The 25,455-nt window shown below is 43.7% G+C and overlaps 1 protein-coding gene across 1 annotated transcript in view; it reads left to right on the top strand.

The window, feature by feature from the left end:
* ZNF704 (zinc finger protein 704) overlaps nucleotides 1-25,455 on the top strand; it is a 239,798-nt gene that overhangs the window by 174,020 nt on the left and 40,323 nt on the right. The window contains exons 3-4 of the mRNA XM_019453346.2: nucleotides 16,185-16,288; nucleotides 20,796-21,043. Of these exons, the coding sequence (XP_019308891.1) occupies nucleotides 16,185-16,288; nucleotides 20,796-21,043 (352 nt within the window). The remainder of the gene's footprint in view (nucleotides 1-16,184; nucleotides 16,289-20,795; nucleotides 21,044-25,455) is intronic.

Here is a 25,455-nt window from a genome sequence, read left to right as displayed (position 1 = left end):
AAGTAAATGTTGGTTTCTGATAACCCCTGAGAATCCTCCTTAAAAAACAATTACACAAGACCATTTAAAGACAGGCTATATATTTTAAGCTCCACAGGTCCTCCCTTAAGTTCCCTTAATATAGTGAGTTTTTAACCTACTGGAGGTTATGGATCAATTTCAAGGAACCCATTAACCTGCTGAAACAATATACAAAATCTTGTGTGCATGTATATATACATTTTTTCTTTCCAGATACAGATTTTACACCTGACCTGCCATTCACAATGGATTTCTCCATCTTTATGGTAGGTGACCAAAACATCATTAGTCCCAGTGTCCTCGAGACTGTTGCTGTTCACCACTGTTCACTCCCATTGCTTCTGCTGCTAGTATCAGACCCGCCACTGTCATCAGGATCACTGTCAGCTCCCATCTCCCCAGATGCAGCTTCGTTATAGTCTCTGGTGCCCCCTCCACCCTATCCATCATAGGCTTCTTCCCCAGCAAGTCGCTTAAAGAACTCATCCTGTCTTGGTGACTGCCCCTCAGCAGACTCAGACTGATAGAACAGCTGTTATTTTGCTCCCTCTCTGAACTTCTAGAAGGTTACCTGCCTACAAATGACAGCAGGTGCTGTTTTCTATGTTGGATGAAACTTCATTGAAATACCAAGTCAGAAAAGAAACGTTCATGGAGTTAGTGTCATGTCATACCAAAAAGGCTTTTTTTCCTCCATATTTTTATAATCATTTTAATTGGATCATTTTGTCATCAAATTTCATATAAATCCAGATTTTGTAGTCTCTATGTTTGTTAATTCTTTATCATAGGCTCATGGGTTCAAGCACGCAGAAAGGCAAATTTATAAGCCTTCTTGATGATTCCAAAAAAAAAAAAAAAAAAAGGAAAGAAGACAGATAGGTAACCATTGAACTAGGGGCCTGCTTGTATTTGAAATACTTAGAACTTTGTAATGGCACACAATTGAAGATATATTGAATTGGTAATTCACCATGGTTTAATCAACATGCTGTTACAGTAAGTGCACCTATAAACGGCTGCTACACTAATATGACACCCTAAATGAGTGAAAAATTACCAGCAGCGATGGAAATTATTATTTATACCTGATAGCTATACAAGCATTTTCAGTGATGCTTCTTACATTATTCATTCTAGCATCCTAAGCTTATAAGCCATTTATATTGTTTTCAGAAGAAATGTGAAATAGTAGCTGCAATGCTTTGCCTGGACTGTAGACCCCACTTGGCTTTAGCCTAAGCCCTGCTTGGCATTGCAAACCTGTATTCATCCACCTCTTGTTACAGGAAACTGGATATGCCTTGGCCAGGAGCCAACCAGCCATGTTACTGATCTGCTGTTATGCCCAGCAGTAACCTTTTCATTGTGTTCCTCACTAGATCAGTTTCTCCTGGTTATTCCCTTGGGGAAGTCATGTTCCCTGTGCACAGAGTATACATAGCTAAATGTGCGATTGTTCGGCCTTTGGGTGTTCAACAAATAGGTTTGATTTCATAGCGGTTAGATGGTACTGTTAGGAACAAATTTAAGAATGATGGAATTACTGTTTTCTAGATACAAGACCGTCTGAATTGATCTGTCATCAAATAATAGCTATATGGATTGACTGAAACATATATTGGTAACATGGTTAAAATATAAATGAAAACACAGGAAGCAGAGCCAGTAATGTTGTGTGTGTATGAGAATTCTCCAGAGGGCAGGATAGATGCCTCCACTTATTTCCCAGAACGTGGGCATTCCAAGAGCCTTATGTAGAACATTGACAAGTATGGGGCAAGGAAATCTGCCTAGAGCAATACTTTGCACACACCAGACATTATCGAATTGAAGCTTGCTTGAACTATACTAATAGCAGATTATCTTCAATGAAAGTCAGCTCTAGAAATAAAATTACCTATAGTAAACACCTTAGGAAAGAGAACTATTGTCTGGCTCATTGATCTGAAACAATCAATTTAAAATGAGGATAAATTGGCTCACTTCTAGCCTGGGAAACTAAAGATAAATGTTTAAAATAAGAGTAAATATCAGATTGAACCATATGAAACTGCCACTTGTGTAGATAAAAAATAGTGCCTATCAGCAATTTCGGATGGTTCAACCTAACAGTATATAAGAGGCATTGGTGGAGAGGTCAGGATTTGGGTATGTGAGTTGAGTTGAAATTTAATCATTCAAAACATTTTAAGCATATTATGAGAACCCCATTAAAGAAAATCCAGAGAGAATCCGTTTGAAAGCAAAACACCGTTTATTAATATGAGTAATAAAACTGTAACTTAATCTATTTTGCCAACTTGATCTTTTATATGCTATGTTCTCATTAATTTGTAATCACTCACATATATAAAAGAAATCTGTTTCATTAGAAGATAATTTTTAATGTAATACAGAAAAGCATAATCTGCAATGAATTGCATTTAGTTTACAAATATGTTTCAGTTACTGAAGATGACATTGATGTCTCAAATTCAAAACAAGATTATGGAGGGGCACCCGGGTGGCTCAGTCAGTTAAACGTCTGACTTCTGCTCAGGTCATGATCTCGAGGTTCCTGAGTTTGAGCCCCGCATCAGGCTCTGTGCTAACCGTTCAGCATCGGATCCTGTCTCCCTCTCTCTCTCTCTTCCCCTCTCCCGCTTGCTCTCCCTCTCTCTCTCTCTCAAAAGTAAGTAAACATTTTTAAAAAATAAAAATAAAACAAGATTATGGAGATGATCATGCAAACAGCATTAGTATGTGACATGAAGATCCCGTTGAGCCGCAAATAAGGCAGGCCTGGCTGACTGGCCCCTGCCCTTAGGAAGTCACCACAGTCTCTGTATTTGTAAAATGGGGAAATAATATCAACCCATGATGGCAGTCTAAAATAGTGTATACAAAAAGCCTGGCATTGGGAATGCTCATTAAATATTAGCTATTATTAGAAAGAAGATGTGGTTTTTGAAAACAGATTACAATTTTTTTCTCCTTTTTAAGCCAAATCTGTAACTTAAGCAGCTTAAAGGGGATTAATTCAGCCTACATCACTTACCAGTTTGTTCCCCTCTTCACAGCATAAGACAGTGGAGGCATCAGCCCTGCCACGGGTGTAGCCAGAGGTGGCCAAAATCTGCGCCCAGATAGGTTAAACGTGAAATAACCAAAATTTTAAAATATAAGTAAAAGTCCACATTTACCTTCACCATAGAGTATGAGAGCGAATTAACCCATTTCACCATGTCTGTCAGTTATCCTGTGCCAAGATTATGTTCCTGGAGGGCGGCACCTTCCCCTCAGAGCTCGTACCCCAGTGCCTTTGCAATATGTGGACAGTGCTGACTCCAAACCTGCTCTATCAGAAGGGGGGCTTTCCCTGTCACTCCCAGGGAGCCTGTTGGGTGGTGTGGTAGAGAATAATGAGTCCTTTTTCTTTGAAAAAACAATAAAGTGGCTACGGCTGTCACTTCTAGCCCACATTTAGATCTATTGCCAACATAATGTTGCTATTTCAGGTAAGAGAAGAAGCAGAAATAAAAAAGACAGTATTTTTTAATCTTATTATTTTTTTAATCTAGGGGGATAAAAATCATCATATTTTTCTTTAATTGGCAAACCAGAAAACACTAGATTTGTTTTCTCCCAACTGTTCTCATGAAATAACTATTATCACTATAAAGTGTAACTGAGAGTTCTTTACATTATTGAAGCCTAAAAGGATTTGAGCCCTCTAAGCAATAATGTAATTAACTGTACTGATAAGTCTGGAATGACCCAACTTGGACGCAAATATAAGAGAGATGCAGTTTTGATTATGGTTTTCTTCTTGAGGACAACTGTGACATTTATCAGGTGGACTATTAACCTGCTGATTGCCCAAACGACTCTGTGCACTTTCACCCCATTAGCCTGGGCCCCACCACCTCTGCACACATGGAGGCTTTGCATACATGGAGGCCCTCCACACACAGAGGCTCTGCACACACAGAGACCCTGCACACATGGAGGCTCTGCACACACAGAGGCCCTGAACACATGGAGGCTCTGCACACACGGAGGCCCTATATACATTGAGGCCCTTCCTGATGAGGTGCTCCCCAAGACTCCAGACTGACCGGACAGCCAAATGCTTTCTGAAACATCCACAAGCTCTTTCCAGAGAGTCTGACAACTTGGCTTTGGCCATTGCTGAGTAGCAGCAGATGTTTAGTGCAACAGAAAGAAGTCAGCAAGGATTTTTGCCATCCCAAAGTGCTGGGAAAAAAGAGGCTAGCCACCCAAGGATGGGACACAGGGCCTGAGGACACAGGCACCCACTTCCTTTCATCCCCCCCCACCACAGAGAGATCACACCTGTGCACAGAGCACAGGTCCACATGGAGATGCTCACACACAGACCCAGACACTCAGATGAGCACACACGGATACACACAGTACACAGACACAGATAAGCACCTAGATCCACACAGAGACAGTCACACACACACACACACACACACACACACACACAACACATAGTACATATACTCACTGAGGTATGCACACAGATACAGACACTTAGACACATACAGACCCACACAGGACATCAACCCACATAACACACATATGGAGACACACACACCACACAATCACACGTTATTACAGGAGGGAACTCACTTCTGATCTCATTACCTGGTGCCTAAATGGCAGTCCCAGAAGGACACCCCATGTGCACACAGGGCTTTGTGTTCAGAGAGAACCTCATGGATTTAAGACTGGCCTCGTGACTCCTGAGAGAGCGTGTTAGCTACAATCAAAAACGCCAAACGTACAAAGCACAAAGGCCATCTAGGGATGTTCACGATGCTTCCCTGAACTACACTTTGCAGCCTGCTCACATCAAGAAGTCCAGCTAATCACACAGAATTGTTTTCAGGGGATTTGGAACTTATTATTTAATAATGTTATTGCTGCCATTCTAGAGTTCACTGATAGGTCTGTGAGCCTTTGTGAATATAGAAGAATTATCACAGACACTGGAACGAAATCAATTTTGCATAGATAGGCCAACATCTTTTAGGCCTGGTAAAAAATTTTATGTAAATGATTTATTTAACAGCTGCATTGTTGAGGAATCGTTTTCCACCAGAAGAACTGAATAAATTACCAGATCAAATAAGATGAGAGAGAGAGAGAAAGAACAGAGAACAACTGCAGAAGTTTTTATGCTCCTCCCTGCCATCCCTCAGCAACTGTGAACCACCATGACTAAATGCCGATTTGTGCAAAAAAACCCTTTACTAAGAATGTACCTTAGGCAGGGTTTTGTACTAGATGTTGGAAATAGAAGCCAGACTGAGTCCTGATCTACAGGATGGGAGGAGGTGAGAGCACAGCCATCCAGGTGACACAGGGCAGGAGCGGAGGCGCCTGGCACCACCTGGAGAGGCACCGAGCTGCTTGTGGAAGGGTGAGTGAAACAGGCCAGGTGGAAAGGGGAGGAAGCCTGTTCCCAGCAGAGGACATAGCTTGTGCAAAGGTATGGAGAGGAGGAGAATTATGGAGAACTGCCACGAGTGTGGAGCTGCCCCCTGCAGAACACCTGTTGGGGTGGGGTGGGGGGAGGTGGAGAGACCCAGCTAGAGAGGGCCAAGTGCTTCCCGCACCAGCATTGAATCTTATCCTGAAGGGCAGTGGGGAATCTCCCAAGAATTTCTGCATGCCCCCATGACTGGGGCACCATCCACCTCTGTCCCTGATTGGCTCTCCTGCCATCTTGATCATTCACTCTTTCTTTCTTAATTTTTTTAAGTGTTTATTTTGAGAGAGAGCGTGCTTGCGAGCGGGGGGGGGGGGGGGGGGGAGGGAGGGAGAGAATTCCAAGCAGGCTCCTGGCTGACAGAGCAGAGCCCAACGAGGGGCTCAAACCCACGAACCGTGAGATCTGAGCTGAAATCAGGAGTTGGACACTTAACCAGCTGAGCCACCCAGGTGCCCCTTGGTCATTATTAACTCTTTACTGATGTCTTGAGCTACCTGGTCACAGCTTTCCTCTCCTCCTGAGTCCTGCTATCATCCTGGATGACCTCAGTGCCCATCTCATATGCAACCTCACTGTTCACGATCCAGTGACCTTCACCCTTACTCTGCCTCCACCCCCACTCCTATGGCCACACTCCGGGCCCTGCCATCTCCCAGAATTCCTCTCTGTATCACACCCCCTATCTCCAGCACCCCTCTTCTACTCATAACCTCCTGTTCTTACCTCTCTTTGTCTCTTCTGCTTCCACCACACCTGTTTTTTTTCAGCTCATTAGGATCTCTAGTTTCTCACCATTTGACCCCCCATACTTCAGTCCCCTCCAGCCTCTACTCACTTCCTAATCTGGCCACGATCCCATGGCCATCTCCCCCTACACAGGTTTACCACCACTCTCCACTTTGCCTGTGCTCTTATTCATTGAGCCCTCCCAGGAAAACCCAATGGGGTCTCCATGCAGCAGCCTGCCCTCACAGCCCCAGGCTCCAGGCTCAGCCATCAGAACCCCAATGGGTCACATGACACAGCCAAGGCTTCCAACCCCCACTGGCCTGCTCTGCTGCCTACCAGACTTCCCACATCCCAGTCAGTTTTGTTTGAAACCTTCTGCATGCCAGAGTCCCCCCTCCCACTTCCCAGGTGGAAACGTGTTTGCTTCTGAGGAGGGAATCACAGCAGAGACCTCCAAGAAGAAACGCCATCCACCTCCCGAGCCCCACACCTACAAATGTGCCTGCACCCAGGCCGTGTTCGTTCTCCTCACTCCGCTTATAACTCTAAAGCTAATTCCACCCAAGCCCAGGACCCCACTCTGCAGCGTCGGTAAAGACCTTGTCCGTTCATAATCCCTTCTCACCTGCATCTGCAGCCTCTCCAAGGCTACTGGCACTTTCCTGTCAGCCTTTCAATGTGCTAGAGTTCCATTCTTCTGAAGGGAAAACTTTCCTGACTCCCCCAAGGAACCACACTCTTCCTCGCTTCGTGGCGAAGATTCTTTAAAGAGTCATTTATAGTCACAACCTCACTACCCATTCACTCCTCAACCCATAGCCATGCCGCTTCCGTTCCTGCTGAAGTTTCTGCCTACTTCCAGGCTGCTAGTTCCAGGGGACCCTGTCCTGATCTGTGTTGCCCGGTCTCCCACCTTTTCCAGGCTGCTAGTTCCAGGGGACCCTGTCCTGATCTGTGTTGGCCAGTCTCCCACATCCTCAAAGAGGATGCCCTCCTTGAGATCCTCTCCTCTCTTAGACCCTCTAACCCTCTAACTGCTCTCCTCAGTTCTTTTCTACCATGCTGTGCACCCCTGCTCCATGTCCCTGCATGCAGGTGGGAAAACAGCTTGGGCACGGCAGCAGACACAGAGAAAAGCTGGTGTGAACGCCAGGGAAGAACGAGGTCTTGGAGGCAGGTGCGGATAGCACAGGTGGAGGCATGGCTTCAAACAGGAAAAGCAACATTTCCGCCTACCTACCTGAGAGACTGAAGAAAGGAGGTGAAAAGGTGGAATGTAATAAAGGCCATGCCTGGTGGCCTCAATTTTCTCTATAATGTAGGAGGTAAGAGTATCTGCTTTTTGGGTTTGTGGGAGTTGAACCTTGGAGAGCGAGGTGAAGACCTGCGATAATTCTGAGTGTGAATGGGAAGGTGAGCTGGCCAAGGACAGGGGAAGGATCTGAGGGAGTGAAGCGCGGGTAGAGTCTATGCAGAGGATGGGTCCACTCAGCAGTCTTCGGTGTTTTCCATCAACACTTGGCTGCCCCGGGTTGGAGGAGAGAACAGCCGGAGAGGGTCCAGTCAGGGTTTGGTTGTTCTGAGCCAGTGAAGCAAAAGGCTCAAGAGGCTGGGGATTCAAGGTTGCTGGTGAGAGAGAGGTCCAGGTGTTCAACCGGGGAACCCAAACTGTAGGGAAGAAGTAGGCGGCATCGAGCTGGTGACCTGGGAGAAAATGTAAGAAGCTAGAGCCTGGCTGTCTCTGGGGGATGTAAGTGCAGGTGCAGTGAGACGGTGGGAGCTAGAAGGAAAGGAGCAGCGTGAGGCTGGGGAAGAGGAATGACAGGTTATGGCCAAAATGAGATCTGTATTCTCGTTTTTATTCATATTATGGAAGTTTCATGTAAGCACAAAGTGTGAGGATCAATGAATCCCTCAGCACCCATCGCCTTGCTTCTACAGTTGTCAGCCTTTTACCCATCTTATTTCATCTAATCATCCCCCAACTCATATTTTTGGGGGTGGGGGAGTGGGAGGCTGAAGTACATTAAAGCGAGTCCTAGTTTTCGTGTTATTTCACCTATAAATACTTCAGTAGATAAGATTTGGGGTTTTAATCTGAGAGCAGTTCACCAAAATAAGAGTTTGGGTAAAGAGTGATGAAAACAGTTACGTGTTTAGTATATGCCAGATATTTTACATGTACTATTTAATTCTTCCAAAACCCTGTGAGGTTGTTGTTATTATCGCTCCCATTTTATAAACAAGGAATATGAGGCTATACAAAGCCACATGATTTGCATAAAATCACTCCGCTCGTAAATGCAGTTGCTGGGGATTAAACCCCAGTCCATCTGACTGTGGCGGCCTTCCTGTCAAGTTCAGCACTCTGCTGAATGTTGTTGGGGCAAAGGGAACAGAAACTACAAAGTTAGGAAGTGGGATGCTCTCCCTACATCTCCTAGGATCATAATTCCAGATGACGTAAAAATAATGGCTGGGGCAACTGGGTGGCTCAGTCAGTTGAGCGTCCGACTTCGGCTCAGGTCATGATCTTGCGGTTTGTGAGTTGGAGCCCCGCATCAGGCTCTTGTGCTGACGGCTCGGAGCCTGGAGCCTGCTTCAGATTCTGTGTCTCCCTCTCTCTATCTCTGCCCCTCCCCTGCTCATGCTCTGTCTCCTCTGTCTCTCAAAAATAAATAAATGTTGAAAAAATAATAATAATGGCTGTAACTTCGGTGCCAAAATATTTGGTGACTTTTAGGGGAAAGAGGTGCTAATGGAAGGGCTGGTAGACAAACAGGAAGAGAGACAGAGAACAAGATAGCTGCACACCTGATCTGCAAGGGCTAGGGTTTCCACATGCAAGTAAAGAAGGATGGTCTAGAGGAGCAGGTTGAAGGCCAACAGTGGGGGCAGGGGGGATGACATGGGGGACAGGGTGGGTAACTCTAATGGAAAGGAGGAGTGACCCTAGGGGAAAGCCCTGGTACAGTAAAAGGGGAGAGGGTATGTGAGGGGCTATTCATAGTAGAATACGGAGTGCAGTGAGCAAAGCGACCAAGGTCAGGAGAGAAGTCATGGTGAAGATCCAAGAGGAGAGAGCAGCAGGTGGGAGAAAGAGCAAAACAGGACTGAATGTCATCTTTTTCGGCAAAATGAATTGGACATCACAGCAATTGCCTGGTTCCACGCTACTCAGCATGGGCCAGTGACAGTCTTCAAACTCTGTTCCCAGTCTACCATGAGCTAGGTGCAGAAATTGAGGAGAAGCAATAGTTTAGAGGCTCGCGTAGCAATATGCCAGAGCCATAATTGCCATGGGCCCGTTTGTCTTGTATTTTATAGAAGTATCGATCCATGACAGATTAGAGATTCCTTTAAACTGATCCTTCACTGAAAGGGGAACCCTTTTGCACTGCTGGTGGGAATGCAAACTGGTGCAGCCACTTGGGAAAACAGTATGGAGGTTCCTCAAAAAATTAAAAATAGAACTACCCTATGACCCAGCAATGGCACTACTAGGTATTTATCCAAAGGATACAAAAATGCTGATTCTAAGGGGCACATGCATCCCAATGTTTATAGCAGCACTATCAACAACAGCCAAATTATGGAAGGAGCCTAAATGTCCATCGACTGATGAATGGATAAAGAAGATGTGATATATATATATATATATATATATATATATATATATACACACACACACACACACACACACACATGTATATATATATTTATACATATATATGTATACATATATGTATACATATATATATACACACACACATATATACATACACACAATGGAATAGAAAAATATCATATGATTTCACTCACATGTGGAATTTAAGAAACAAAACATGAACATAAGCAAAAATAAGATAAAAAGAGAGAGGGAGGCAAACTATAAGAGACTCTTAAATATAGAGAACAAACCGAGGGTTGCTGGCAGGGAGTTGGGTGGGGGGATGGCCTAAATGGTCCATGGGCATTAAGGAGGGCACTTGTTGGGATGAGCAGTGGGTGTTATATGTAAGTGATGAATCAGTAAATTCTCCTGAAATCATTTTACACTATATGTTAACTAACTTGGATCTAAATAAAAATAAATAAAATGATCCTTCACCACAGGTAGCTTCAGAAGTACTAGTCTGTATTGCCTATGTATTATGATGTGTTTGCTCTAATTTTCCCATCTCGTTTGATCAAGCCCACCAGACACTTTATGCAATAGGTAGCTTCCTTAATCTTCCCTAGAGCCTTTAAAAGAAAAAAAACTAAAATGAAATCGGAAGGGTTAACATTAACGAGACTCCTGCTCTTGCTACAAAATGCCTTTAGAAAGGAAACAAAGTTTTGTGCTTATCGAATTTAAAAATTAACTGAATCCAGTTTTCCAAACCCTTAGTAAAAGCTTCCCAGAATTCCAAGATTAGAGCTGGTTACCGTGGGCTTTTCTGTACAAGAGATTTCATTTTCTGACTTCATTCCTTGTTTTAGGATTATCACAAGTTTTAAAAGTAATCAAACTTGGTCTAGACAGCAGATTTCTGTAGTTGCTAAGGAACTGGATTAGTGCTAATCTAAGGAATGTATTATTCATTTTTATTTCCGTTTGTTACTACAGTGCTTTAATTGCAGATAAATGTCTTTTATGGCTCTCCGGGGTGTAAAACGTTTCTCTGTTAGCTGGTGGGTTAGCCAGGGGAGACTGTGTTTGCATGCACCCTCGAAGCAGATGGCATTCAGGCATGAAGTGACTCAAAAGAACTAAAAAGGCTTCTTGCAGTATAAACAATAGGTGGCCTTGTCAGCACAGGCCACGGCCGAGCGCCCAGGGCCCGACCAGCATAAGACCCAGGGCCCGGGGCCGAGTCGGCTGAGGCTGCCCACACTCCTGATTGCCTCTTCATGTCGCAGATGATGTCATTCTGCAACCTGCTGCCACAGTCACCAGGCAGTCGGTTCCTCAGATAAAAGATTGGTTGTCAAACAAAGGAACTCATTTTCCACACGACAGCCAGAGTGAGCTTGTTGAAAATCAAGTCTGATAGCATTGCCCCAACCTCCGTGACCTCTCCAACCCCACCCTGCTCAAAACACTTCAGTGATTCCTGGGGCCTTTAAGATGAAGGTTAAAACCATTACAGAACTTTGAAAGCCCCACCCAGCTGTCCCCTCTCCAAGTGCACAGGACACTTACTGTGCTCAGCCTTTTTCTGTTCCTTTTGTGAAGGAGCCTTGCCCTTGCTTTTGCACTACCCAGCCCAGAGCTCTCTTAGGCGGCATCAGTGCTCGCTTCCCGTCCCCCTTAGCCGGAAGCTCTCTCCTCAGCCCACGGGTCTCCCCTTCCCCAGCGGTGCCTAGATAGAGCCTCCTCAAATCCATACCGCTCCTTCCTGCACTTGTCACATCTGTAGATTAATGTTTATTTGCTGTGTGTTTGATTAAGGACTGGTTTTTCAAGACTAGAGCTCAGGAAGGCACAGACTCTGCCTGATTTTCCTTCAGACCGTGTTTCCAGTTGCTAGAAGAGCCCCTAGCACATGGCTAGTACCCAAGACTGAGGATTGAAGGCAGAAACTCTTACACATAAAATCCAAACCGCCTTCCAGACTTTGGCTATTTGAGAACAGCCCTCAAGAGCCATGATGTCATGGGCTGTGTGGTTGCCAAGGTCCTGTGAAGCTCCAGTGAGGGACCAGCAGCTGGCCCTCCATGAGCCAGTTGCCACGTCTTACAGAGTAATTCCTAAGAACTTACAACAGTTCTGTTCATCATGAAAGATAATAACACGCCCCCCCCCCCCCAAAGGAACAACTGCTAGTGCTGGTGCCTCATAAGAAGAGCAAGTGAAGTAACCTAACACTGTCCTCTTTCAGGGGGGAGGTATGCTACGGGCATATTCGTGAATTTGACGGTCGATAATAGCCAACATCTATGGAACTCTGACAGTGGCTGAGACTGTGTCCTGGTGCTCGTGTGTGTTTTCTCACTGAATCTTCTCAACAGATCTCTTTTTGTCCTCCGTTTACAGATGAAGAAACAGAGATTCAGAGATGTCAAGTGATTTACCCAAGGTCACATAGCTAGTAATGGCACAAAGTAGACTTGAAGTCACGTGATGTAATTCCAGAGCCTGCACTCTTGACCATTACCGTTATCACCTCTCCCAGAGAGGTCCAGGATACATCCTTACCAGATATCAAGGGATTCCTGTCCCCATAGACTAAATACCTCTTTTCATAGAGTAGTTGTCCCTTAGTCTGACACTTTGAGTTTGAGTCAAGATTTAACTATAAATAGCTAAATAGCCTTCCTTTAGCTCCTTCCCTTTCCAAACATTTTCAATTGTGATTCATTTCTAAAATACAGATTGGTCATCTCCCAGGTTGATGAATGTTCAGTGGCTTCTCTCTGCTTAAAAGAATACGACAAACCACTTAGCCTGGCACAAGGCCCCATGATCTGGCCCAGGGATGTCCTCTCTCATCACCCACTACATCCTTCAAATAGGACTCTAAGCAGACGGCAAGCCAAAGACTTGCCTGCTTTCCTGCCTGAAATGGGATCCTGTCATCTTGAAATCCTATTCATCCACCCAAGCCAAGTCAACGTGAGGAACAAATCCTGTATATGATGACAACAAGTATTACTATTGTCAAAATAATTCTAAATTTTACTACGTTCCATAATGTTCAACAAAGTCTGAGAGGAAGGATTAATTGAAAAAGACCTCAGCCTTTTGCAAACATGGGGTGGATAAGGTTTTCAACAGTAGGTTCAAATTCAGTTTCAAATCAGGAAAGAATATTTCACATCACCTCTGGTGGGTTTCTTTCTCCCTCGACAACTGTAAACCTACCAGAAGGCCTTTCTGGCAATTTTCTCAAAGTGTAACAAACTCTACTTTGTATATCATCTCTTCCTGTTTAATTATAAGGATTTGAATTTGCAGCCCAAATTAATCAGTAATTAGATAGTACTGAACCAAAAGAAATTAAACAAAGATAAAAACAAAAACACAACTCAGCACAAGACCACATCATCTGGTAACATTTCATGCAGCATGAGAAAATACTCCCAGAGAGATACAGGTTAATTGAATCAGTAACAACGTATTCCTTAGATTTTTTTTTTATTATTATTGTTGTCAGTGGCCTCCAATGCCAGTGGGAAAGTCAGAGGAAATACAAACACAAAAACGCTCTAATCGTTCTAATGTTTATTACTCTTTTCACTCTTGGTCAGAAATCCGTTTATGACACTCAATAATTGTTTTGAAATGTAGTCGTAGACGTCGGCAGTGCAAAACAAGTGCGTATTTTATAATGATACATTCCCTGTTGATCTTCATATTTAAAAAATAGATCGGCTTTTGAGTTAATTATCAGTCAGACCTCTAACACAAAATGTTCGCCTTAGATGTGAAAAAAAAAATCCAAAAAGATACAAAGCAGATTGAGGAAGGAAAAATAAAGGTCCCTGAAACGAAGATGTAAGTGGGGGGAAAGGCCTGACTGTATAGCAAGCCCCAGAGGGCAACGGGACTTCTCCCTCTAGTCATGCCATTTCTCTGTGCCAAGCTCATACTGCTTATCCTGGTTCTCAAGCCTTTTGTTACAAGAGAAAGAGAAGGCGGATGGTTGGAAAGAGAAGTCAGCCTCTCCAGTAATCCAGTCTTGAAAGACACGACAGCAGCCTGCTCCTGTGTGCCCCCCACTGGCATGGAGTGATCCTGACAGTTGGGCTCTGGGGAGGGCAGACCGGCAGGGGAACCCCAAGGTCTAGACAGCAGGTTGTAGAGCAAACCTTTCTCCTTCAAGGCCTCCAATTACTCCCTCCCCCTGTGACTACATAGGGAGATAGAGTCAACAACACACTCAAATTTATCTTAAGGCACTTTGAGTTCTTTCTCTGGTGCTGTTTCAGGAAGCTTTGTTTCTGTAAGATATTGGCATCACCTTTCCTCCCAAGTATGAGGCTCGTGTAAATTATGGATGTTGTAAAATCTTTTAATTGTGTGCCAAATGAATGAGCATTTTTTCCCTGTAAGTGTATGAAATTGTCTTGAAAACTCCTGCAAAGTGAATTTCACTGTGTACTTTCAAGCTTGCTTTCTAGAAGCATTGAATTGCCATTCTCTGTAAAAAACAAAACAAAACAAAAAAAAAAACAACAAAACACCTAATTTGTCTTTTGATAGAACAATTTGCCAAGAAAGAGGGGAAGGTGCTTTGAGAAGAACTATAGAAGGAAATTTGAAAGATTCTCATCTTTTGGCACCTAGGATGGAAAGACTAAGCTTTGTTTAGTAATTCAGTGTCATCGTGGACATTGGAGAGCCGAACTGTAATGATTTTTATGACGTCGTGGTGAAATTAATTAAGCAGCCCCTAACTTTGGGGATACTTTGATTTTTCTCCAATTTATGAATCTCTTTTCCCAGTGTATTGTGAAGTGATGCTATAAAGTCTCAATCTCTAAGAGTTCATCGCTTTTACAAATTATACGGCACCCCTTGAATGAAAGCCGTATTTGCCAACGTGACATTCATTTGTCAGTATGGTTTATTAATCCTCTGTTGTACTTCTTCAACTGTTCCCTAATTTGAAAATGGAAAATGTTCATCTCTCAGGAGGTGGCACAATTTATCTGATGTCAATGTATTACGTAAGTCTTTGCCTCTTGATATTAACTTCTTTGTTGAAATAAGCTTCAACAAGCTGACTCCAGTTCACAATGACCATTATCTCAGGAACCTTCACTCGGGGTTCACCGGCCAAAATTAATGAACCAGAGTAACCTCTCCATCTCAATGAATGATTACCAGTGGCTCTTCACTGTAACAGCATGGTAACTACTCCTATGACCTATCCTTCCTCTAGGAGAGTATAGCAAAGCAGAGCACAGGAGTTTAAATACCTCTAATTGCCTTTCTCCTCCACTCTCTCCTACTTCAGTAAATGGCTCTAGTGAATGCTCACACCAAAAGCCTGGGAGCCAGCCTGGATTGCTCCCTTTTGCTCGTTTCCCACACTCGGTGCATGAGCCAGTCCTGCCAGATTACCTGCCACTGTCCCCACCCTAGTCCTAGCCGCTATTTTTCCTCTTGTTTTGACTCCTAGCAGGTCTCTCCTACTGGCCTCCCTGCTTCTAGTCTGCCTTCCCTAAAGTCCATTCTCCATATAGTAGCTCAGGTAGTTACTTTTAATCATATTGTGTCACTAGGCCTGCTTAATGCCTTCCACTTAGAATAAAATTGAAGTCGCTCCCGTGGCCACAGGACTCCACATGACCAGCTTTGCAACCCTCTCCCCTTCTCACCCAAAGTAGGTGGTTCTTCAAATATCTGGCACTCATTCCTGCCACTTCGCCTTTACACAGCTGTCCCTTCTGCTAGGAGGGCATGTCCCTACCTCCTTAGGACTGACCCCTCCCCCTTCACACTTCACCTCAGATGTCATCTCCTCAGAGAAACCTTTCCTGACCACCCTGAGTGCAACCGCCCTCAGTCGCTGTCACGCCAACCTGTTTATACCCTTCGTAGCACTTGTTACTATCAGAAATTATTCTTCCCTTTTTTCTGTTTACTGATAATTGTGTTTCTCCCCACCGGCCTTGTCTATTGTTCACTGTGTGTCACCTGTGCCTAGAACAAGGTCTAACCTACACTCTCAATAAAACACTTGTCAGATAAATATCCAATGAATGAATCCTTCTCTTCCTCATCCTATAGGATTTTGACTGGATCACTTAACCTCTGGACCTCAGCTTCCTGATCTATACAATAAAGCTAACAACCCTTTGGGTTTTCACAGGGATAAGTTAAAGGAGCAAATACGTGTAGTAGCATGTGATACATGGTACTTGTGGGGTACGTGGCCCATTGTAGGCAGAGTAAGCACAGATAACAGTGTCCCCCCCCCACCCTGTTTGACAGGAAATCTTCAGAGGAACTGGACATGGACAAGGTGACAGCAGCAATGGTACTAACCAGCTTGTCCACCAGCCCTTTGGTTCGAAGCCCTCCTGTGCGGCCAAATGGTAAGCCTGGGGTCTGGGGCACAGGGAAGGGCCCCCTGACACCAAGAACAGAGCGTCTCTTTGAGGGCTCCCATTCCTATCAAACACAATAAACAAGTAACTGCCACCCATTAGCAGAAAGCAGGGGGAAGTATGTGTAGAAGAAAGGGAGACCTCACAGCTATCAGCCTCCTCATCTCCCCAGAGACCTCACAGCATCTCATCCCTCCATCCATCCATCCATTCAGCTCACATTTACTGAGCTCCATCACCTGTCCAGAACATATCTTTCAGTGCCTGTGTTCCTTTTTTCCTAGATAAATGGAGATTGGTCCAATGAAGTTATTTTCACCAGCATTATTTCTGTTCAATTGGACAGGCAGTTGGATCAAAGAACTCTGAATATTAAATATTTTGAAAAAGTATTGTCCCAATAGAATAATATCTATTAATCAAATAAAAGTATGTAGTCCATTCACTTATTCAATATATATTTATTAGGTACCATGCTAGATGGTTTGAATACATCATTGAAAACAGTGTTCATAATCATTCGTATTGTACAGTTCCTTTGGGGAAAAAAAAACAACTATCATATTAATGGCTAGCATTTATTAAGCACTTACTGTATGCCAAGTACTAAGCTTGCTTTTTATCATGTAATTCTCACAACTCTATGAGATGTTATTATCACTGTTTTACAGATGAGTAAACTGAGGCACATGTGGATTAACTGACGTTTAAACAGCAGAGCTGGCTGAAATTCTATTCCATATCTTTCTAATTCCAGATCTGCTTAGTCGTGATATAATATTGACACATATAATTCAGTGTGATAAATTAGGAGGGAAATGAAGTGGGAAAGCTTGACCCAAGATCTGTCAAGAGGAGCTATGTGTTCCTGCCTAGGAGTTTGGACATTAATCTGAGGCTGTAGGATAGCTATGATGTGGGCACTGGAAAGTTATGATTGGGTTTACAGGCAAAACCAAAAAACAGAACTATGTGAGCGTCCTGGGCCTTGGTGGTCACAGTAGGGATGAATAGGACATAAATGAGAAATGTGAAGAAGGTAAAGTCGACAGGACTGAGTGATGGACAGAGAGGATGAAGGAGAGGGAACAGCGAGGGTGACTTCCCGGCAGTCGGTGTGCTTCCAGAAGAGGCCCACTCCCCAAGATAGAACAGAGTAGAGAAATAGATCTATGGGCAAATGTTTGAACACGACGTGGGGTTTCTGAAGATGATGCTAAGTCTGGTTTGAGACATGTTTAGTAGTCAGAACCTGAGGATTTTTCAAGGGTCCATGTCTGGTGGAGATTTGGGTGCAACCTAGGACAGAGGCCTGGGCTTTCCGTGTGGAACTGGGAAGCCATACGAAGAGATGAGATCACCTCGAGGGAGTTGTGTAAAAAGAGTGTAAAGAGAGGATGGCTAAGGGGGATGGTAAGGCCCTTCATCAAGTCAGGGACCAGCAGAGGGAAAAGAGCCTGAGGGGAGCCTGACGGGTTACCACAGAGGTAAGGGAGAACCAGGAGAGTGTGCATGCAAGCCAAGGGAAAAGCGTGTTTCAGGGAGAGACTCTGATGGTGCAAAAGGTCAACCATGAGAAGGACTAAATTTTGCATCAAGTAGAAGGTCACAGGTGGTTTTGGCAAGATTATTCACAGCGGACAACCCCTGGGCGGAAGGCAGACTGAACTTCAGTTCAAACTTCAGTTCACTGAAATGTCAGCCACTGAGACCACTGGATGAAACTTTGCAGCAAGAGAAAACCTTCTCTTAAAAGCCAGTCTAGTCAATTATGGGATTGAGCTATGGTTCACACATAATTTGGTTTTAAGCAAGAGGTGTTAAAATAAGTATGTTGAACGTCCGGTGAGTCCTGACCACAACTTACTCCAATCCACCTGGGGTATAAGGTGCTCTTGAAATGAGCCTAACCGTTCCTATTAAATGACCTGATCGGGGCATGTTGGAAAATAGGTATCCTGACTTCCCTTTCTCAGCTTGGCAACGCCACTAAAGAAAGATTACAGTGAAAGCAAAACCGAAGGCACCCCCAAAAGCAATCATAGGAGAAAGGAATTGCAGAATTTCATGGAATCCTCAGAGGAGAAAAAGTATATTTTTAATGTATTCATCATTTTTACCATTTTGGTATTTTTACCAAATACCATTTATTGCATTCTTTTTTAATTGAGAACATCTTTAATGTTCCTTTGTATTAAAAGGTTAGAATCAAAATAAAGCGTTCACTTCTTCAATGAAAACTTTTGTTAGCATAGTTATAAAGAAAGTAATTCAGTGTTCATTATGATTTAAAAAATAACTACCCAACTAATAATCCCAAATTGTCTATTATCTCTCATTTAGTCTACAACAGGAAGCAAATTCTTTAAAAAAGGAGAGCAGTTTATGATAATGAAGGAATTACCAAATTTTTTAGAAATAAAAAAACTGTCGTGATCCTTTTCTGTTTCTGGGAAGAATCATTTTGTCAGGATGTGGGTCTGCAAAGAGAGTAAGAGTCCAGCAGTATATGTCTGCATTTTGGGCAAATACTTATTTAAGAAGACAGGATCCTCTTAAAAAACAAACAAAAAAGGAAAACTCTGAATTGGTTCTGATTTTTTTCTGAAAAATCTATTTCTATATTCTATATCACATTGTCCTTCTGTTTAAATAGTGTTTCTAAAGGTCATTCACAAGTAAACAGATTAACTTTTGGCACTGACACGAAGCAAGGTAACCACACTATAATCATAGTTGATTCTCAAAATAAATTCAGTTCCTCACAGTGAGCATGATTACACATCTAGCACCATGAACGTATTTTGTTTTGTAAGTGCCTACTGCAGTGTATTTATAAGCTTCATAAGCCTGCCAAGCAAGTGTCTCACACCAGGTTCTATTACTAAGGCCTTACATTAGGCTCCTCTTGAAGTCGTGTTGTCCTGAATGGAGGTTTCTTATTTTCTACAGGCAACTTGTGTCCCGTCAGTACATCAGTCTCTGTGTAGACTGCAGAGGTGAGATGCTAATCTGGTTTTGTTGAGGCCGGCGAGGTGTGAGCCCGCATAAATGACCACTGGATTCTGTTAGAGCCTTGTTTTAATGATATGGGTAACTTACATCTGGCATTTCAACTTCAAACTCCAGTCTCGGAAGTGAACTTTTTGTTTGACCTGGCTGAGGAAGACACTAGAAATCTAGAATTATGTGAAAGTGGTTAATAAATTTTTCCATGAATGTTAGTCTACTGTTTACCTTCATTACTAATTACACAGACGTTAGCAGCATATTTTAATGAGGCATTTTGAGATTCTTCCCCCCATGTACTTAGACTATAGTTTTAATATATTCAGAATGCATATAAATATGAAGCAGAAATTATCCTTTAAAAAGAAGGTAGAATTTATGCAAGTGCTAATTAAGATTGGGTATCTCCAAAGGTAAAGCAAATCTTCAGTGATTAAAAGAGCCCCCCCCTGCCCCCTGCCCAAAGACATCCTAACTGGGCAAAGATCTCTCTACATTAGCAGACATTTCATAATGTTTCCCCACGAGTGGAAAGGTAAAATTCAACACCAGTCTTACCAGTAATCATTACCAATAAATTCTCCTCTGATCTCCATTTTGCTGGAGACAAAGGAGGCTGCTCACAGCACAGGGCCCACATGCATGAAGGAGAAAGACCCATGGGTAGACCAGGGTTTGGGCCTCATGCCCACAGGGTTACACAGTAGTCATGTGACAAGTCACTTAACATCCTGGTGCCTCAGGATCCCCATCTGTACAGTAGGCATAACAGTCCTTACTCTGAGAGACAGATGTTGTGAGAATGCATGCGATTGTGTGAATGAGTTCTGTGAAATGTAAAACATTCACCAAATGTAAGGCACTATCATTTGTTATAATAAGCAGCTGTTAAAATAAGGTAGATGGCTTTAGGTAACTATCCAGAAATTATTCTCTTAGGTTCTTAAACCTTAGACTAACTTTTTCTATACATGTAATCCAAGGACCACAGACCTATGAGAAATTCCTTTTAAAAAGTTAAAATAGGGGATGGGGGTGGGGGGAGACCAGTGCCAATGATTTCTTTCTTAGAAATGTAGTCAATAAATACATACAGGGCTCCCCAAACTTAGTGAACAAGAACATCTTATTTTTTCTCATTTTCATATAATTTCCACTGTCATCCTGAGAAGCTAGTGTTGAACAAAACAACACACGTCAGAAAACTGTTAGAAAAACCTGTTATGTGATTAAAATAGCGAAATGTTTATCAACTATAATACGATGCGATTTTTTTTTTTTTTGAGATTCTGAGTAAATGTTACATACGCAGCCGTTGCAAAGTATGGAGTGGGCTGCAAGCGCTTTCAAGAGCATAGAATCGAGGTTCCCCCTCCCCCCCCCCCCCCGCCCCCCCGTGCTCCCCAACCCCCACCCCCCACGCTCCGCCCGGAACACAGCCAGCTTGCGCTGACAGCACTGACACTGTGTTTGTGTGCACGGACAGAAGGCCTCAGCGGATCCTGGAAGGAGGGAGGAGGCGTGCCTTCCAGCAGCAGCAGCAGCGGCTACTGGAGCTGGAGCGCCCCCAGCGACCAGTCCAACCCGTCCACGCCGTCGCCGCCGCTGTCGGCCGACAGCTTCAAGCCCTTCCGCAGCCCCGCGCCGCAGCCGCAACCGCAGCCCGACGACGGCATCGACGAGGCGGAGGCCAGCAACCTGCTCTTCGACGAGCCCATTCCCAGGAAAAGAAAGGTGGGTGTCGGCCACGCCGTTTTCGGGTTTTGGTTGCAGGAACGGCCGCCTTCGAAGGGCCAGTGTGAGCCTGGCGTGGCTGTTCTGCATTCCTGCTGCCCACGTCCCTTGTGAGCCACAGAAACAGCTCGTGCTCCCCTCTGACGTTCTCTGACGTTTCAAAATAAATTAAGGATCACGATTAAAAACAAAAATGATCACCTCATTGATACGTTTCTTCCAAGTACACGTGTCCCCGGCCCCATCCTGTGGACGTTTCAACGTAAATTAAGGGTCAGGATTAAAAACAAAAATAATCAAATCACTGACATGTTCTTTCTAAGTACACATGCCCTCTCCCCGCCCCCCACCCCATCCTGTGGTGTAAGAATTAACAACAGGCTTCAGATGGCACTTCAGGCTTGGTTTGGTGATTCACTCTTCGTGGGACTTATTTGTGTGTGTGTGTATATAAAGTAAAGTTAATACTCTATTTTCTCTTTTCTGCTTCTGTAAGCCCTGAAGGGTTGTTGGGAAGACTATTTTGCATCTAATTTTTATAAAACCGGGTTGAAACTTAAGTGCAAACTGACATATAAACCTATGTACATACCTACATGCTAAAAATGATATAGTTGCCAAATTAAAAGTGAAAAAGGAGACCTAATTAATTGACTATACTTTCATTTAATCCTCACAGCAGTCCTGCTGGTAAGTATTCTATTCCCATTTTGATACGAGAAGGTTAAGGAGCGATAGGTTATGCATCAACTCACTGCTGTCATGCACGTTAGAAAGGGCTAGACCTGCCATTCAAACACAGGTTCTGCCTGGACCTAAAGCTCAGATTCTTTTCATTTTCTTCACATACATTGAAATTATTATGTTTACTCACAATTTTTGAAAAGCATTGCTATTTCATAGAATAGAGCAATGCTACTGCTACATCTAGAAAACACTTTAACGTTATTTTTTAAATCGCCGTATAAATGTGAAACTGTTACTTGATATGTTGGTATTTTAATTTGTCATGGTAGCTTCCTTATTAATGACTATTCACAAACAAAAATCCAAAGCAAAGCCCCGAGTACTACAATGCAACCTGTTTTTTTTCCCCCAATTCATTCCAAAGAGCAAAACAAAGAGATGGCATCGGTCCAACTGTCCCTCCCTGCTTCTCTCTCAGCATCATTCAGCATGTGTAACAGTAGAGGTTGTACATGCTCTCTCTCTCCCCAGAGAACAGGGCATTCATGTGGTCTCCTGTCCTTCCCAGGGGCAGTGGCATGGAGAGTTGCTGTTTTACATTCAAGTCCCCTAGGTGGAGGGGGAAGGCTGGAGTGGCTCCAGCATCCTGTGGGGCCCCAGGGACTGAGTCTTCACTCGACTAGTCAGGGAGACAGGCTGGCACTTGTATCGGGGGAACCTGCGGGCAAGTTGGACCCAAAGCCTGCAGTTCTGTGCTTCAGGCTGCACAGACTTTCTCTCTGGGGTCACCTGCGTATGTAGTTGTGGCTCCCATCAAGCAGGTCTTGGCATTGTGGCAAGGACTCCCGGCCCGGGGAACCCCCGCCTTATAAGGTGCGCTGCTGAAAGCCTGCCCCAGCCTTTCGTCTCTAATGGAGCCACACCAGCCAAATTCACACTCTTGCATTACGCTAAGTTGCACTGGCCACATTTGTACTTAAGGTCTGTCAGCTTCGACTAAATTAGGGGATAGTCAAGTCACCAAAGGAAAAGAGCAAAAAAGCTTCATTACAAAGTGGCTTCATTTGAAGACCCACTCTGCAGTATACGGGGTAGTTGGAAAAAACACATGAATAAAAGCCATATTCTTCCTTCTTTCTTTCTGACTTTTCCAGCTAATCAGAGCCTGGATTTGCCCAGAGGAGTACCCCCTGCTGGCTGAAGCTCACCATCACTAACTTTTAAATCAGGGATCTTACATAGACGTTGCCTGTTTATAACTTAAAGTTACTTTGAATAGTGTAATGAGAATGTGGGATGGTTGCTGCTTATTTTTGTATTTGTTAAGTGAACCAGCACAACGTCCTGAGATTGAGACGCAGCCACTTCCGTTAAGATTGGATGCTGGGTGGGTGGACACTGATGTGTAAAGAGGCAATAATGACTTGGGGTGAAAAATGCTGTGCTCATAATGTGGTAGAAACACGGTAACTGTGATGCAGTTGTTTTAGAGCTTTTAAAATCCTTTAAAGATTTCTAAGAGTTAATTTGCGTAATCCATTAGACACTATGTTCTAGTTGGTGAGATGCATCATATCCATTTAAGACCATGGGCAGTTGTGATGGTCATATGTCTTGTGGGGATTGAGAACCTTCTAGATCAGTATTTTCCACACTGCAGGTTTCAATCCACTAGTGGGTTATGAGTCAATTTAATGAGCTGTGAATAGCACTTCTTTAATGAATAGGACAGAATAGGATGCATTGTACTCAATCAGGGTAAGTGTGGTTTCTTGATGTTTTTGTTTCAGTTATGCACTTACCTGGGTAATGTACAAAAATTTACCTCTTACTGTGGTTCATGGTTTAAAAAGTTTGGAGGCTCCTGTTCTATGTTGTAAAGAGATAACATGGTAAGTGGTAAACGAAGGAGCACTGAACAGAAATCAAGATCCACATCCTAAACTCAACTTGGCCATCCTGAGAACTTAAGAAGATCCTGTATCCCTTTTGATTATCAGCTTCTTCACTTATAAACCAGGCAAACAGGTACTATCAAACCTCTCTCAGGATAATCATGAAGATTAAATGTGACCATAAGTAGAAAGGATGTACAAGCCCTAAAACCCCATGTACTGGAATGTAGCATCATTATAACAGACATTTTTAGACCCTATACAAAAGGGGAAGCAACATTCCCTAGATGGGATTATGAAGCAGCGGTCCTGATCTTTCTCCTCCTTATGAAAGCTCTCTCATCTCTTCTCCTACGTCTCCCACACATGGACATCTCACTCTGACCTCTTAAGGTGATCCATGTTCCTCTTACGGAAGGAGGAAGAGAGTATGAAATGTGCTGCCTAGACAAGGCATTATCTTCTACTATCAGCAGTGATGGAGAAACATTTGCTGGTAACAACTGCATTTGCATATTTAGTTACAATTTACAACATGCTTTTAACATGTTTTTAGCAGTTTAACAACTATGCTATACCTTGGCATAGTCGTATCCCCATTCTGCAGAAGAGGCTCACTAAGGTTATATGAATTGCCCAAGGTCCTGTAGCTTATAATGTGGCAGAGATAAGATCAACCTAGCTGAAATAGCCAAGATGAAATTTTGGAAGCAAATTCAAGGAATCCACATTTCCCTCTGCCCACAGAGGAGAATAACACGGAAAGAAAATAATCAGATGCAGCTACAGCCAACGTTATTTGGCAGGGTGGGATTGGGGTGCAAAGGATCCAGAGAGAAATCCAAGGGCAGAGAACAGAACTCCAGGCTGTCTGCCACAGCCCACTACTTCCTGAATGAAGTACCCATCGCTCTTAAGAGGACCTTTAGCCAAGGTATTGGAAATGGGAGAAACAGAAATGAAAGCCTTCTTTCTCCTGGCTCTGGAGATCAGCCAGCCAACTACCTCAAGCCCAGTGCTAGCAGAATTTTTTCTCTGGGATTTCAGACGAACAGACCGGCAGTTCTTCCATGCTCAGAGAAAAGCCAGGACCCAGACTACAGGGGACATGCAGTTCCGGTCATGACCACAAGGTGATGCAGTGACCCTAACTACCGACACTCTGGGAGCCTGGGAGAAAACCGTCTCTGTAGTTTACCATCAATCCCAGAAGACCTCTAGAAAATCAAGAAGTGCTGATAACTACTTATGAATATGCTTTTTTCCATGTCAGGTCCCTAATTCTGTCAGATTCTAAGTTTGTCCATCCCTGAACAGGATAAGAAAGTCCGGGCTCTGGAATTAGCACCCCAGCTCAATACTTATGTATTGAGCAAGTCGCTTGATTTCTCTAAGCCACGGTTTCCTCGTTTGTAAAATATGGATAATGATAGCACCCCACTGATGAGGTTGTTCTGAGGCTTATATGAACATTATTGTTCATATTGAACATATCGTTCATGCTGGCTGCTAATATTTTGCTTTCCTTTTTACCCATTTGACAACTGACTGAACAGAAATTTGAGAAGCGTGGGTGTGGAGAGAAGGGGGTGCTCACCTCCATTCTCCATCCTGTCCCCACATTGACTATATCAGTATTGCTGCAGCTCAAGACACTGGATCCCTCAGCCACTTCAGCCACCTTGGACTTATTTAGGGTTAATGGGAGAGGCCAGCCTACGTTCAGGTGAGGGGTGAGGACAACGACGACAGGGGCAGAAATCAGGGGCCATACAAGGAAACCTGACTCAGGACTCCACATTTCAGAACATCAGCAGCAACACGAAGACA

Source organism: Panthera pardus, unplaced genomic scaffold, assembly GCF_024362965.1.
Source record: "Panthera pardus isolate Hobbes unplaced genomic scaffold, ASM2436296v1 HiC_scaffold_7, whole genome shotgun sequence".
NCBI lineage: Eukaryota > Metazoa > Chordata > Mammalia > Carnivora > Felidae > Panthera > Panthera pardus.
Note: the sequence above shows the minus strand (reverse complement) of the source record. Positions and strands in the feature narration are given on the sequence as shown.